The sequence below is a fragment of the Symphalangus syndactylus genome, chromosome 15 (assembly GCF_028878055.3).
Source record: "Symphalangus syndactylus isolate Jambi chromosome 15, NHGRI_mSymSyn1-v2.1_pri, whole genome shotgun sequence".
NCBI classification, from domain to species: domain Eukaryota; kingdom Metazoa; phylum Chordata; class Mammalia; order Primates; family Hylobatidae; genus Symphalangus; species Symphalangus syndactylus.
The window spans coordinates 45,630,978-45,648,142 of NC_072437.2; the positions used below are offsets into that span (position 1 = coordinate 45,630,978).

Here is a 17,165-nt window from a genome sequence, read left to right on the forward strand (position 1 = left end):
ACTCAAAAAAATAGTCAAGCTCTTTTTTTCAGGATCAAAACTAAAGAGTAAGTCTATAGCTATATAAACACCTGGATATATGTCAACTCTGCAAAAATATTTCATTTTGGTTCATATTATTGACTTCTTCAGCCAAGATATTGCTCTGAGTTATATTACTTATTTCTCCCCAAATCTCCTTAATTAACTCTTAATTACTAACCCTTTTCATCTTTCTTTACTGACGCCAAGGTCTCTGCCAGAACCCTGTTCCTCTTCTCTCCCTAAACTTTGGCCAGGTCTTTCCCATCAGAGTATAGTTAATGTGCATATCCCAAATTCAACCACCAAAACAAGTAAATAAGTTCACTATACTGCAAGGAAGCACTCACATTTTTGAGAACTGAGAGAATATTAGAAAATAAACATCCAGGTATATTTTTCACAATGGCCTTTAAAATATGCAACAATAATAGAAGAAAAGGTTTAAAAATCTTTGTAAAGGAAGTTGGTCACATTTTATACAGAATTGAATTCTGTAATAGCAAGGAAAATGGTCTTGAGTATATTGACTTTAAGAGAAGCAAAGTCAAACAAATACACTCTCTACCCCCTACCCCCAAAATACTCACATCCTGCCATTTCTGATCTTGTTCTTTTAATTGTGATTTTATTTTCTGCATCTCCTCGTAACGCAGCTGACGCAAGTTTTGAACATCCTCTGCGCTGACATCGCTCATGGACTTACTCCTACAACAAAAGGACTCATGGTTACTACGGAAGTTCACGTGACCAGACTTAGGGGTTAAACTGAGGTTGGACTTATATTTGGAAATTCCACCTAAATTTCTACCTAGACGCTTCAGTGATAGTATCACAGAAGTAGCACTACAGAGATAAATGGTGTTTTTCCAAAACTCAGAAACAAGAGCACTCGAGTGTGAATTTTTTCACAAAATGGCTAGATTAGCCCTATACAAGTCTCAAAAAAAAAAAAAAAAAAAAAAAACCCAAGGTTCATATTTAAAGAGGTCAATGCATGAAAGGATTACTTTAGGAAAAAAAACAGTCACTAGAATTATCTCTCTTTATTTTCTATCTCCTTCAAAGATAATATGCTGAGGTTTGGCTGCCTTTTCTGGGCACTGATTAATAATTTAATGTTTACCTGATATTTTTCTCAAGTTCAATACCATGAATAAATGTGCTGTTGATTCTAAAAGATTCTATAAGATCTGCCCTACCACTGCACTAGACTTGTTCTCAAAGCACCACAGGTAGTTTCTAATAGTCCTTTATAATACCCCTATAATCCTCTTCTTTTATTAGGGCAGCTTGCATGCATTCAACTTGTAACACAAGGATGGACTGAGGTTACGCTTTGGAAGAGCTCAATCGACAATAGAATCCAATGAACAGAGTGGGGTGTTGGGCACAGGCACATGTGTTCTCTCTACATGCACATAAAAGAGCCAGGTAAACTATACCAGAGGGGAAAGAGAGATTGAGGGTGGTCTCAAGAAAAGGGAGAGGTCAGATCTAAACACTGAGGAGAAGTAGGAATGAGAGAAAGAGCTTTTGAAGCTCTTTCCTACTGATCTTTTATACTGCACTCTTGATTTTAAGTAACTGTACACCTCCTGCCTGGGCATCTAAATTTTGCCTTCCAAGATGTTGCCATCATTATTTCTTTTAAAGCATGTTTGCTCTTAGCTAGTTCAGGAATTCCTAGCTTAGCTAGCTCATGGAATTATAATTTCTAAACTATTCCCAATGCCATAATTAAGGAACCAGTCCTTCCTTTGACTCATTTCCAATTGCTTCTTGAATAGTCTTTCTGCATGGATATCCCCTAGGCACTTCAATTGTCAAAGGACTGATTAAAATAATATCTAGAAAGGATTTTGTAAACTGTAACTCACTAAATGCATGGTTATTGTGGATGTGACCAAACGCAATCTTGTCCCCAAACCTGCTTTTCCTCTTGTGGTTACTAATGTTGCTACCTGCCCTCCAATCATCCACATCTGAAACCTAAGAACCACTTTTCACCTTTGTTTCTCCCTTCTCCCCACTTTCCATTAGTTATCAAGTCCTTTCATTCAGTGTCTCTTTCTTTCCATCTCTATTGCCAACACCCTAGATCAGAGTACAGTCAACTCACCTAGACTTCCAAAATGGCTTCTTAAATTAATACCCAACCTCCAGTTTCAACAAACACCTTTCCTAAACTATTCCCTCTGATTCAAAAGCCCTCTACCAGTATACATAACTTCTTAAATGCCATTCATACCTCAGGACTCCTGGACAGGTATTTCCAACTTCCTGTTCATTCTCCACTTGGAAGTCTAATAGGCATCTCAAGTTTGTCACAGATAAAAAACCGATTGTCCTTTTCACAACCTGCTCAGCTCTCACTCTCCTTATATCAGTAAAGGTCACCTCTATCCTTCACAACATTAGGTCACACATCTTGGAGTCATCCCAGATTCTTCTCTTTCTCTCATATACCATAACTGGTCCCATCAGTAAATCCTGTCCCTCTGCCTTCTAAATATATCTAGAACACAACCACTTCTTACCATCTGCACCATTACACCCTGATCCAAGCGACTCCTACCTGGATGATTACAATTATTACAATAATCACATCTGCTACCTAGATTATAACAATTATCACATCATCTCCTACCCGGATTATTACAATTATTATAATAATCACATCACATCACCCACCTAGATTACAACAGTCTCCCTGCTTCCACCCCTTCCTACCCAAAAGCAGCCAGAGAGTTCCTTTCAGACTGCACTCAGATCATGGTATACCTCTACTCAGCACCCACTACTTTCTTCCCATTTCATTAGAGTTAAATTAAAGACAGGTTCTTCCGAAACCTAAGAGGTCCGCTATCCCTGGTTCCTACTTCCTTTTCTGTGCTCATCAGCACCATGCCCCCACTCCCTCTGCTCCAGCCAACTGGCTTCCCTGCCCTGCTCACACCTCCTGCTTTTCCCCCTACTCTTCAATCTGCCTGGAATGCTCTTCACCCAGTTATCCACATAGCTTCTCTCTCACTTCCAGTCATCTGTTTAAATGTGCCCTCTGTGTTTCCTTCTCTGACCACCTTACCAGAAATAATAAATGCCCCTCTCCCCTGACCCACCCTAGTCCTTTCTCCTTCATAGTATTTCTCACCATCATGTACATTTATTTACCTATCACTTGCCTTGCCCTGTAAGATTATAAAGCAGGAATTTTCTGATTTGTTTGCTGGTACATCACCTGTACCTGAAGGGGAGCCCAGCCTGCAGTAGGTGCTCAATAAATGTGTTAAATTAATGATCTAGATAATATTCAGCACTTTGATAAAGTCTTCCCAGCTCATCCATATCAAAGCTGCTCTGTGCCTCCTCTCAATCCCTCTACTGCTTCAGCTACACCTTTTTCATAATACTGAACCCTCAGCCTTATGTCTGTTACAGTGCATGTGTGTCTGTGTGTGCATGTGCATGTTTGGATTCTCTTCCTCACAAGTCATGTGTTGCTTAGGAGGAAAACATATTAGCAGCACAAGGCAGGCAGGATACACTCATTCAATGTCTATGGTAAGAATGAGGTAGGTTTTCTCACATTTAATCAAGCAAAATTTGCTATACTTAAAACGTTTCTAATTCTTTTTGTAAGATTATATGGCTATCCACAGTTCTATGAAGAAAGTTTTACAGGATTTATTAAGGACTATTAAGGAACAAATTATATCGAGAGAATATATGAGGACATATATGAATATAGATGGATCTATTAATGTAATATATCTAACTAGGTATGACTACTTATAAAACTGATTTGTGTGAATTTGAGAATATAAATTCACGTAAGTCATACTATGAAGAATGAGGCTATTTGAACTAATACTATGACAGACTCACTAAGAAGAGGCAGGAAAAATTTTTCAAGAACCAGGCATGAGGGGTATCTAGACACTCAACACATGAGATTACATAAACTCCAGAACAAAAAAAAACAAAGGATGCGAATATTTTAATAATCTTTCGATGGGAGGAAGGCTAGAAGGCCCAGCATCTCCCAGGGTTGCTCTCCTTTGGCCCTAATCCTCCTACACCATGCAATGCTAAGGTGTCTTCCCATGAAATGTGCTTCTTAAGGCAGAGGCTGCATCCTCCTCCTGGGTGCCCCCAACACGGAGCAGAACCTGGCACACAGGTGGTCCTTAATGTGAACAAAGTGAACCAAATACACTTTGGAGTAGACAAGTCCCTGTGTAAGGCAGGAACATGAGCACGGTTCACCCCCTAGGGTACAAAAAGTTACCCACATCAAGCATGCACACATTGTATAGCAGCTGGAGCCAGGCACTGCAACGAGCCAGGAGGGGAGGGCTGCAGGCCCAGCCGTGGTGCCAGTTTTCACCCCACCCTAACACATATCAGATCACTTCCGAGCCCCCATTTCTCACCTGCTAAGTGAGGAAGGGATTGTTATGAGAACTGGATTTGGCTGTGTGGGTTGCATTTTTAAAACCATCTGGGCCATATACTAATTCTCATTAAAGCAAACATGATTGTTTGAGATCTCCCAAAAGCTAACTCCCTAAGCTGCTTCAAATCAGAGAGGTCACCCCAGACCACAGTGATAAAATACAGAACTTTTGTAGTAGAGGAAGGACTCTCTGAGCCAGATCACAAAGAATTCTTCCCTCCCTTATCAGCATTAATGGCATAATATTCAGCTTCTGAGGGCTTACTGTGTGCCAGCAACCTCGCCAAGCAGTCTACGTGAATTATCTCAGAGGCGAAGCCCTAGTCTGGTTCTACCACTCACAAGCCACATGTCCTTGGGAAAGCTGCAATATTTGTTTCTCTATCTCCACATCCCTATCTGTCGGCCTCACAGATTTGAGATAAGTACCAGAGATAGCATCAGGAAAATTGTTTGGGAAAACTATGAAGGATTGCACAGCTCTAGTATGTTGTGTTGAATGAAGGATGATTAGCTGGCAAATCACATCATATGTCTCTTACAAGTCCTGCTTCATTTGTATTTCCTTATTTGGAAAGGCTCCAATTTAGAACTGCAACTGGATTTTTTCCAAAAAATACAGATCTAGCATCTTGCCTTTCTGTTGAATAGAATTTTTTTTAAATAGCAATTAGAAGGGAAAAGAGGAAGTTTAAGGAAGAAGGTGTCAATCATAAAACAAGGTTGCTAAAGTCTTACTCTCTTCTCCCACTATGCAGATTGCCTACTATGCTCCTGTCACTTTTTGGCTAGTTTTAAGGCGTTTCCTTTTAGAACTCACTTCCAGGAACTTTATAGGTGACTATCTAAGGAGTAAGGATCAAAAAGGACCAGCATGTGGCAAATTTTCTCAAATATAAAATCATGGATAGCCTTATACAGCAAACAGAAATTCCATGATACTAGGGTTAAGGCTCCCCAACTTTCGGAGGGAGATAGGAACATACTGATTTATGTACCTCTGAGTATATTTCCATCAGGTACTATAGGAATTCTCTGAAGAGCAATCAATGCTAAAACTTGGGCAAGAGGCTTTGGAATTACCATACACTAGAATAAAAAGGCAACGTGATGAAGATTTTTCATTTATAGATTTATAGTCTCAATGAGGGTTCCTCAGTAGCACCACTGCCGACATTTTGGGACCAGAAAACTATTTGTTGTAGGGCACTCCTGTGTACTGTAGGACATTTAGCAGCATCTCTGGCTATGAAGGCACTAGTTGCCAGTAGCGCACACACCCCCACCCACCCAATGAGACAATAAAAAATGCCTCCAGACATTGCCAAATGTCTCCTGGGGGTGGAGGGAAATCCCTAGAAATAACCGAAATTGGCTTTTTTTCCCTTTCTTTTTTGCTGTCATAAGCCTTTATAATTCTACAGACTCTTTTGGCCAAACCCATAAGTGAAATGTGGGTGACTTAATTGTCTTTTGTTACAACTTCATGTGAAATCAGTGCTCATTTCCTATTAATACTGGCAACAGATTCAACAGCTTAATCACATACAAGATTATTTCTATATATTCTTACAAACAATTTTGTCATAAATTGCTTCTGCCAAAACACATGACCAAATTTTCAAGTTTCATGAAACCATACAGACATAAATCCATGCAAGACGAAAGCGAGCAGAAGAAACGACTACCACATACAAAGTGTCTTAAAAATAAACAGACAAACTGACAGGTGTTAAATGCCAAACAAAAGGCAAGCCAGAAATTAAGTCTCAGACTTCAAAAGATATTGCACATTTCTCTTTAACCCAGTCCTTACAAAAAAGAAAGCATTCATGTTATAGGCAGTTATTTTTCAATGACAGTATGTTGAGCAATAATGCTTTTCCAGGTAACTGTGCCAAGCTTGACAATGTGCATTATGTTCAGAGAAATATCACCCAGCATAAACATGAAACAAGTTCTAGATTAAAAGCCTACATTTAATCCAATTTAAATTTCTATTTTCTTTTCACTGCAGCAGATCTACTTAAGAAAAGCACCAGTAGGCAGGGCATGATGGCTCACATCTGTAATCCTAACACTTTGGGAGTCCAAGGCAGGAGGAATGCTTGGGCCCAGGAGCTCGAGGCCAGCCTGGGCAACATAGCAAGACTCCATCTCGAAAGAAAAGAAAAGAAAAGAAAAGAAAAGAAAAGGAAAGGAAAGGAAAGGAAAGGAAAGGAAAGGAAAGGAAAGGAAAGGAAAGGAAAGGAAAGGAAAAGAGGAAAGGAAGGAAGGAAGGAAGGAAGGAAGGAAGGAAGGAAGGAAGGAAGGAAGGAGAAAAAGTACTGGTAACTGATTAGACTAGAGAAAAATCCTTAGTTATAGATTTGACTTATTTGACTTCAAGTGGTCCAAAACACACTTGAGTTTTCTGAGGACACATTCATATTATAATACTTTCCATTGTTTGACACGTCATGCATTATTCAGTCTCAATTTACAGACAGTCTTGCTTTATTTGTGTAGTTACCTTGGCATTGAACTGCATGCAGAACAGCCTTTAAAACAAATATTGTACTATCAGAACAACTATCTTGGAATAGAAAACATTTGCTGCTGTTAGCTCTAATCTAGAAAAATCTTTAGCTTTTCAAGCTTTGGTCTTAGGTTACTGTCTTCTTCTCTAACTCAGTCATATAATTTACCCCTCACTACGGGGAACACATCCAGCCACTGAAATGGTTGTACATGTTGACATTCCCACCACATACTTGTACTCTGGGTACTTGTATTCCCTTTAAGAAAAGCAACTATTTCTGAGAGCTGCTTACATTATAAAGTTATATTTACTTTACAAATGAAAATTTTTCTGAAAGTTACAATTCAACATGCTTAAAGCTGCAAAGAGATTTTTAATCAAGTTAAAACGGCTTTCCTATGACTTGAGAGTAGCAAACGCTTAAGCATCATGCAGATGAGCTGGAAAGGGGATAATGTGCCTTTGCATGGCACACAGAAAGCATGCAGGGACCCTGGTTTTTAAAATCAGTGGCTAACAAGTACCTGCAATTTGTTGCCTGTGGCTCAGTTACACCTTTGGCATCTAGAATGGTTATACTGCTTTACGTTTAGTAGCTTCCAACATTTCTGAATCATCAAAATTATAAAAAGCTATCACAACTAGAGATTCTTAGAGATGAAGTAAATCCTCGTAAGGGAAGATACTAAGCTACTAAGGCTTGAGCAGATTAAAACATCTGTCATCCTTTAACTCTCTTCCTCTTGCTCAAACACTATTAGCCCTTAGATTCACAAAGTTACAGAAAGTTTGGTGGAAAATATTAAGATATAGCCACCTTGTGATTTTGTACTAAGAACGAATAAATTATTTACTATAAATGTAGTTTTTGCCTGTAATCCCAGCACTTTGGGAAGCCGAGGTGGATGGATCACCTGAGGTCAGGAGTTTGAGACCAGCCTGACCAATCTGGTGAAACCCCATCTCTACTAAAAATACAAAAATTAGCAGAGTATGGTGGCATGTAACTGTAGTCCCAGCTACTCAGGAGGCTGAGACAGGAGAATTGCTTGAACGTGGGAGGTGGAAGTTGCTGTGAGCCAAAATGGTGCCACTGCACTCCAGCCTGGGCGACAGAGTGAGACTCCGTCTCAAAAAAAAAAAAAAAAAAAAAAAAGTAGTTTTTGCGAGAGTGATATTAGAAATTAAAAAGATTTTTGCAGTTTTTGTTTTGTTTTGTTTTGTTTTGTTTTGTTTTGTTTTTGAGACAGAGTCTCGCTCTGTCACCCAGGCTGGAGTGTGGTGGCACGATCTCCACTCACGGCAACCTCCGCCTCCCAGGTTCACGCCATTCTCCTGCCTCAGCCTCTCCGAGTAGCTGGGACTACAGGTGCCCGCCACCATGCCCGACTAATTTTTTATATTTTTTAGTAGAGATGGGGTTTCACTGTGGTCTCGATCTCCTGACCTCGTGATCCGCCCACCTCGGCCTCCCAAAGTGCTGGGATTACAAGCGTGAGCCACCGCGCCCGGCCGATTTTTGCAGTTTTTGAAGGTCTATTTTGCACTATAAACATAGCCATGCTATAACTTTTTTTTCCTAATCAGGAATCTTGAAAATATAATACTTCCAAATACCACCTAGGGAAGTTTAATGAATCCCTACTAACAAAGTTCCCAGTTGGCCGATTATAGGATAATGTCAACTGGGTGTATTCTAAACTTGAAGTAAATGCTGATATTCTTTTTCCATCACAGATTTTCTAAAATGTGGTAATCTGGGCTTTAGCATCCATAAATCAGAATTTTAATCTATGTAGCAACCAAATACCAAAATACGTATACCTAATCTTAGGCAAGTGCTTTTGTTACTTTTAATCAACTCATTAAATTTTTAAAAAGGAAAAAAGAAGGGATGGAGCTAAAGTTTAAATTTTTAATAAAACAAATAATTTTATCATGCACTGGGCACCAAGACACAGAAATATTACCATTAGGTTGCAAAATAAACATTTCCCATTTAAAAAATCTCATGCACAGCACACAACACCCCCATTTAGTGACATGCCATGCCAGAAATACAGTAAGTTATAAAAAGAACAAACAACACGCACAGATTCTTTACTGTGAACCACATAACTTACCCATTCTCACCATAAATCTTTTGAAAGAGTCTAAGAAACCAGAAAACCAAAAATTAAAAAGTCATTTTTCCCAGTCATATTAGTTTCTAAACGTTCAATGTCTTTCACTTAAGAATCTAATTGGAGATGGACAAATCTCAAAAGGTCACTTCTTCCATCATGTTCTTGATCATGTCTCAAGTTCTCATCAATTTCCTATCTCAGGAAATTCAGATCAAGCAAAATGAAGAATTTCCTCAATTTACTCTGAGCTAACAAATCCATAAGAAAAGACTTCCCATTGTCAGGAACTGTTAAGTTAGATTTGGATCCTCTAATTTTAGTCAACCTAATCAGATTTGTCCATCTCTAAGTTCCACAAACTGAACACTCATCAAAAAGGCAAGTTGCATAATACAAACTATCAAAATGGCCATGATTACATACACATAAAATTCGGCAGACAACAAATACCATTCATGCATTTTAACATCAATGTTTACTCTGAACTTTATAAATAAAAATAAGTTACAAATGACAGTCCAAGAAACCTAGGCCAAAAACAAAAATTAAGTTAAATGAAATTTGCAATGCCATATTTTAAGGGAAAATTTCACCCCCCCAAAAAAATCAGACACTCTAAAATGTGAGCAACACACAAAACCAAACTATAACCAGACTGTTACAAAAATGCCTGAACATGAGAAGTCCAGAAATATAAGTTGGAAAACATTTTTATGAAACTTCATATTGGTGAATTGTACCACAGTACTGCTTAAGTCAAAGGCAAGGTTTATGTATATACAGTCTTAAACAGGCCTAAATTATTTAGAGATATGCAAATATGGAATTGCACTTTTTCTACAAAATGACTGAGGGTTTTTCAAAGCAAATTAAATTTTACGGGATGCTTCAAAATGGCACGTGACATGCAGAGTTGAGCAACACGATGTACTGCTTTCTCGCATGAGAAAAGTTACACAAGACCATCCATTACAAGCAAAATCCTTGCAGAAACACACTCTGACCTCTCCACCATCAGCCTTTTCTTGTGCCTAAGTCTGCTGGCCTCCCGGATGGCCTCCCATCTCTGCAAGTCAGCCTCACTGCAGGGGCCAGGGGTGAAACTGATGGGAGGCACGGTAGTTCCCAGTTTCCAGGACTGAATCTTACGTGTCAGCATGTCATCTTTCTTCTGCCGATATGAAGGAACTAATATTCTACAGCTATTACTTTTTTCTTTGGATGGGCATGTCCTTTCAAGTACACAGAGAAATTTTGCTTGAATTTCTGGAGGAAGAGTCCAGGGTTCGGGAAAAGGGACTGGGTGGTATCTATCTGGGGCCCCAGACAGCGGCACTTCTTTCTTCTGTGCTGGAATTCGGCGAACAATCATATCATCTTTTTCCAAATCCGGAAGTACAAGTTCACCTTCTCTACACTGTAAAATTATATCTCGTTCTACAGAATCATCTTGCTCAGAGAACTTTCTAAAGTCTTCAAAAGCTCGGAGAACATATGGATTTGCATGGAAAGCCCCAGTCTTTCTGACAAAGAAATCATCATTCTCTAAGTCAGGATCCAGGGCTGCCATCTCGAGGTCATCTCTTCTATAGCCTGGTGCATAAGACAGATTCTTCCTGCGGGTTATGAGCCTTGGGCCAGAAGTGGGATCAATTTTGGTATGTGTTTCGGAAGACAAGATGTCATCAGAGTATGTTTGGAGGGCCTGAAGCAGTAAAAACTGACTGATGCACAGAGAGGAAAAAGGAAAGAGAATCTTATTAAGTTTGGGAAGAAAAGGTAATTAGCAGATCAACTAGCCAAAGGTGATTAGCAGACCAACTAGCCAGTTACTGAGGGTAAATTATTTTAGAGGACCATTGGGGGGACTCTTGCTAGGAAAACAGACTAGCATTTAATCCAACACCCATGACTTTCCTGGATAATCTCTAAAGAAATAAGAGCAGAGCATACTTCTCAGGAAAGTTGGGCACCGTGGAGGCCACAGATGGAGCTGGAGCATGGACTAAGTAACCCTCCCAGGCACATACAAAAGCCACTCCCTGGTATTTTTTTTTTTTTTTTTTGAGACAGAGTCTTGCTCTGTCGCCCAGGCTGAGTGCAGTGCTGCGATCTCGGCTCACTGCAACCTCTGCCTCCTGGGTTCAAGCAATTCATCTCCCTCAGCCTTCCAAGTAGCTGGGAGTACAGGGGCCCCCTATCATGCCTGGCTAATTTTTGTATATTTAGTAGAGATAAAGTTTCACCATTTTAGCCAAGCTGGTCTCGAACTCCTGACCTCAAGTGATCCACCTGCCCTGGCCTCCCAAAGTGCTGGGATTACAGGCGTGAGCCACCGTGCCTGGCCCCTGGTACCCCTTTCTCATTCCATTTGCCACAGTGGCCTAAGTGCCCCCTGAAGAAGAAGGAATCATCTTTGAAAGTTTCACAAGTTGGGCATCATGCACTTTATGCAATAGGTATATGTAATCAGCAGGAAAAAGGGAAAATAAATTGCTCTGAAGTTTTATAAAAGAGCTCAAGGAATCTTTCCTTTACATTTTCCCTAGACTTGCCCTTCCCAGTCTCTACCTGAAAGTTATTTCCTTTTTCCACATCTCCACACACAGCAAAACTGTGAAATTAGGTAAACTTTCTAACAAGCCTTTTTGAACTGGCTTTTCAAAAAGAACTGCCACATGTAAACACATCCTGTCTCACACATTATTGTGCTAAAGAAGAATGTTGAATCCTACAGACTTCCAAGCTGATGTAGTTGCACAGAAAGCAGCGTGTTATACATTACGCTTTTGTACTAAGTCCACTGAGTCAGGTTTCCTGATTCAGTGCAATCAGGTCCCAGGTTAATGGAGCAGCAGAAGCAGGCAGAGGGGTGTCTGAGGCCAGACCCGCAGCAGGCAGGCTCATGCAGACAGGGGCACCTGGGCTCATCCGAAGCACTACTGCTTCTCCTGGCTGCATGGGAGTCCGGTGATTTTACAGCCCGTTTGGTAGCTAATTCCAGCAAGAGTGAAGGTCTTTGGCAGTTGCCGTCTAGCCTACGCTCTGCTTTTTGTGCTCGACTAAAAACGGTGGCGCTTCTGTCAGAACCTGAGTCCTCATCCTCAGAGTCTGAATTCCTTCTACTGTGAGTGACATGAAGAAAAGAAGGGAGGAGGGAATGAGACAAAGAATTGGAGAAAAACAGAACTACTAAAAATAATGCCGTGCTATGACTATGTATAGAACAGGGCTTTTTAAGATCTAGATCCTCAGGTTTAAATTTAAACAGAAATTCATTTCCATTATATAGGTTCTGTAGATACTAGAGAACTAATTAGACTTTCTCTGTCTCTCTTATTATTATAAAAAAACATGCACATAGAACCCCAGCTGGGGTACTGAATGAACACTGGTGTAACAGAAACATGCACAACGACAAACCTGAATCCCTGAAATTCTTTATACCATGGCTTATAAGTTTCCCTTTTTATTCTTTTCCAGTTCACATCTTCTGGGGTCCAACATTTGGGAAGAAACTGATCAAAAGCATTCCCTGGGTTTGGCATGACTGGACTGAGCTTGCGCACATAAAGATCATCCTTTACAGTGTTGGGTATGTTTCTTGTCTTTGCTTTTTCCTCTTCCAAATAACAAGAGGACTTTGAAGTTCTTTGTACAGTTGGCCAGTTCTCCACATTGGTGCCCCAAATCCTCCTCTGATTACTGTTCAAAACATCCAACCGGTTAAGACACTGTATGAGCATTTGTGACACAGAACACAAACGGCACGCTTTCTGGTTCACAAAGTTTACACCACTGTGGACAAAGGAAATTAGTTTCCATTCTCATCACCACCACGGCTCCTAGGACAAAGTTATTATAACAGCATCTTATTTTAATTCAAGGATAGCTAGATACACATGGGCCAAAGATACTTCCTTAGAAGCTGTGTTAAAAGGAAGAGGCACATAACAAACAATTTGGGGTGTTACTTTCTGAATTAAAATCAGCAGCATAATAGACAGCCAGATCCAGGACAAGTATTTCTGACCTTGTCAGTCCATATAGCCCCGTGGCAAACATATCAGGAGAAAATATTTGCGGACAAGAATTAGGAGAGGTGATTTTCGAGATGAAACTCTGGGGCCTCTTTTTCACTTGGAATCTACGGTTGGCTAAGTCATCCAAAACTATGTCAGGAAACCTTCGTTCATCCTCAGAGTCCGAACCACTTTCAAAACCATACGCCTCCCCATGAGAGGAAGCTGGATTTGCAAAACCACGCTCTGTTCTGCTAATTTGCTGAGAAATTAAACGATTCTTTTCATGTCCACTAAGATCAATCAAAAAAGGAAAAACATTACATGGCAGGGCTCATCATGAACAATATAAATTATCTGGTAAGCTGAAAAATACCAATAAACTGAAGTCATGCATCTAAAAAAAGACCTAGCAAATCATATGCTGACATTCTAAAACAGAAGAAATGGCTTCAAGATATGTATAACTAAAAATAGAGGGATGAAAAATATTCTCACTAGTCAAGCTTAATATATGATCTATGAAACACATTTAAGAGCCATTCTTTTTACCACATTTAACATCCCACCACATTCGAAAAGCATACGAAACTCAATAATCACACCCATCTCAGTACCTTGAAAATGTTCCATCTGCTTCTGTATAAACCGGGCTTGCCCAACTTCTTCTGTTATCCTCATGTTTGTCTGGCTTTTTCTTCCTCAGAGGTGCTGGTACATAGGATGGCTGTCTACTTTTGTTGGGTAAAAAACGATTGAAGGGTAACGCAGTCTTTGGCTCAACAGCCGAAATCCTTCTATACGACATATCATCTTTATTATAATCCTGCATCTTGAATGTAAATTCCGAATCTGTATCACTTTCAAAACCTATAAAGGAGGCACAAGAATTTGCTTTACTCTCCAGATTATTCACCTAACTGAAACCCACACAGCGCGCCTGCTTTGTCTTTCCCTTAGAAACCCAGTGCTGCCACTGCTAACTGCAGGGAATATTTTTAGAAATTTGTCACGAAGTTGTGTGATAAGATCCATTAGGAGGAACTTGCTTTGCATACTGGAGGCACATGCAGTACATTCTTTTGCTGTTGTAGGCTCTAAGCAGAAAAAGTCCTATTTTACTGGTGAGCCCCTTTTCTTCTCAATCTCTGCCTCCATGATTTTCCATAAGATTTGTTGATGTAATACATAGAAATAAAATCTAGCAATGGAGTCACAGATACTTAAAACAACATACAAAAATAATTCTAGGAGAACTCAGTAATTTAAAATAAGGCACGCAGCTATCTATAATATATGTGAGGGGAGAGATCAGGAAGGATGTAGAAAGTGAAGCAAAAAAAAAAAAAAAAAAAAAAACAAGCTTGTAAAGGGTCTGGATAGATCCTATGAACCAGAATCACACATTAGATAAGAGGTTGGACTGGATGACTTCTAAAGTTCCAAAGGAATCTCAAGTCTTATGCCCAAATGAAAGCACAGAACTCACAGTTTCTTCAGAGTGGCCATGGAAATTATACCGGGAACCTTGTATTATGATTCAAAATCATTTAAACACAAATTCAAAAGAACACCCTTTGATACTCCTCAAGGTCAGATAGATACAAATAGTAATCTGCTTTCTTAAAAGAAGAAGAATAAATCTACTCTTTTAAAGACAAAGGAAGAAAAGAGGGGAGAACAACACTACAGATCCAAGCCAAGTTGTCTCTCTTTCCCACCCTTCTCTTCCTGCCTCCTGTGCATTTGTAAACGTTTGGAAGTGTTACTTGCTTCTCACCAGCGTTCTCTCCGGGCCTGGCTGTGCACAGTGCCTGACAGCTACAAGCTCTCAGCAGGTAGAGCACCTGCAGGGTCAACCTGAGTTAAATGCAGTCTCTTCCCCTCCCTCCTGCCTGGCAGGAAGCTACAGTAAATAACACTGAGAACAGCCTACAGGAAGTCGCTTAATATACAGCTATGAGACAGGGACAGAGTAAAAGGAGAGTAGAGTCTTGGCAGAAGAGAGAAAGTAAACGCAGCTATGACCATGAGGAGTAGTAGTCAATAAACTGGTGCTTTCTTTTTACCACCTTCTAAAAAATCAGACATTTACGTCTCATTTCCAATAAGTTTATCAATTACTCTTGCCAAAATCTATACATGTGGAATTTTAAAGTCATAAAGATACTATTTTACTTTTTAATTTTTAAGATAAAGTATTTTTTTAGCCCAGTACAGTGCCCTGCAGAGAATTTTTCCCCCAAAGTATCATTCTTGATATGAGTTTTCATGTAGAACTAGAGAATGTGACATTGCAATTCTGTTATCCTAAAAATATTACCCTACATTATAGTGCTCATCAATTTAGGACTACAATCTAGAGGGTGGCAGTAGAATTTTAACACGCTGATCACAAAAGAGCTTTAACGTCCTGGTGCCTCCATCCCAGGCTTTTTTTCACCGCTTAGTTGTAATTTCCAAGACTTCACTTACACACTCTTTAAACAAGGTCTGCAGCCCCATTTCCAAGATCAGAAAGGGATGTGACAGTGGCACTCTGCTTTTGGTTACATGGACAGGTGCCCATTCCAACAAGGATCTGAGAAGACGACTTAGATTCCACACCGCTGGGTGGGCCACTGCATCTGAACTGACTGAAGCCTGCATATTCCCACATGCCCTCTATCTCTTCCCCTTTTATTCCTTGGCTAGATATAAATTCCAACATTACATGGAGTAGGTTCTTCAGTCAGGGCAAAGAAACATAGCGGGTTCAGAACTTCAGCCTCTGCTTTTACAGCTTTAACCACTCAGATGAATCACATACTCAGATTCATTTCCTTAAATGTATTGGAATAATCGTCATCTGGGCTATGAAAATATCACACCTTGACAGCAAACAGCCAATACATGTGGCAGTAATTATAAAGGTTAATGTTTAAATAGCGTTTCACATTTTTTATTTTTAAAAACTACTACTCTAAAAGATAAAGCATTCGGGTTTTTCGTTACCATGCTTAATAAATTGTTGATTGATTTTTTGGAAAACAAATTCATAGTATGTTGTATTTATATAAGTTTCACATCAGAAGTAAAACAAAGAATAAATTCTATTTAATGATGTGCATACTGAAGTATTTAGGACAAGTGTGATATATTCTGAAATGCCTCAAAAAATAAGATGATTAAATTACAATAGAGAAAGAAAGAGGGAGGGAGGGAGAAAGGGAAAAAGAGAGACAGGAGAGAGAAATGGGTATAAGATAAAGCATGCATAGTAAAACATCATGGTGGAATTAGGCAGCGAATACACGTGTGTTCACTGTACAATTATTTTAAGTTTGCTCATTTTTGACATTTTTGTCATAGATATGCTAGGAAAAATATCTAGAAATAGAAAAGCAATATTCCAAACACACAAGCAATGTAAAATCCCTAACAATCAAGCACAAATTCACAGCCAGAACTCAATGTTTTCACGTTGATGTCGATAGAAGCACAGAAATACTTCAAAATAAAAACTTCGTGATTTCAATCTAGTCAAATCTGAATAGCTGGAGATGTACAGTCAGAAATTGCTGACGCTATACCCAGTAGCCACAGGAATAAGAAGTGCATTGAAATAACTGAACTGACTATAAGCTTGGGATTTTGAAAGAAGGTTCCTTCCCACAACAGAATGTCTCTAACATGTTCCTTTCACACTTGCTCTGTCCTGGGTCAGCTCTGACCCTGAAAGGACCAAAAGAGGATTTCTACCAGCATGTTAGGTGGTGGTATATTACTCAATCTACAAAGTTTAACATAATATTCTATCATGATAGATAGCAATCATTTCTTCTCATCTATAGAAATAATTGTAAAAATATTTTTCTTTTTTTGCTTAGGAGAATTTTTTTAATCTTAAGAAAAAAGCCAAGGATGAAAGTTACTCAGAAACTAGAAGAGATTTTTTTTTTTTTTGCAGAATCTTATATTCCTATGTTTAGATATATCAGTTTTATAGAACTCTTGAACACAAATCAAGCCTGAAT

General features: G+C 39.3%; 1 protein-coding gene across 17 annotated transcripts in view; it reads right to left on the bottom strand.

Moving 5' to 3' along the window:
- The window catches only part of LMO7 (LIM domain 7), a 233,426-nt gene that overhangs the window by 40,685 nt on the left and 175,576 nt on the right, over positions 1–17,165 (bottom strand). For 12 of the 17 annotated variants that reach the window (XM_063618747.1, XM_063618748.1, XM_055245198.2 and 9 more), the window contains 5 exons: positions 13,767–14,019; positions 12,551–12,832; positions 10,132–10,851; positions 9,125–9,154; positions 612–729 (listed from right to left, as the gene is read on the bottom strand). In XM_063618747.1, coding sequence (XP_063474817.1) covers positions 612–729; positions 9,125–9,154; positions 10,132–10,851; positions 12,551–12,832; positions 13,767–14,019 — 1,403 coding nt within the window. The remainder of the gene's footprint in view (positions 1–611; positions 730–9,124; positions 9,155–10,131; positions 10,852–12,550; positions 12,833–13,766; positions 14,020–17,165) is intronic. The other 5 variants (XM_063618754.1, XM_055245205.2, XM_063618753.1 and 2 more) reach the window with 3 other exon arrangements.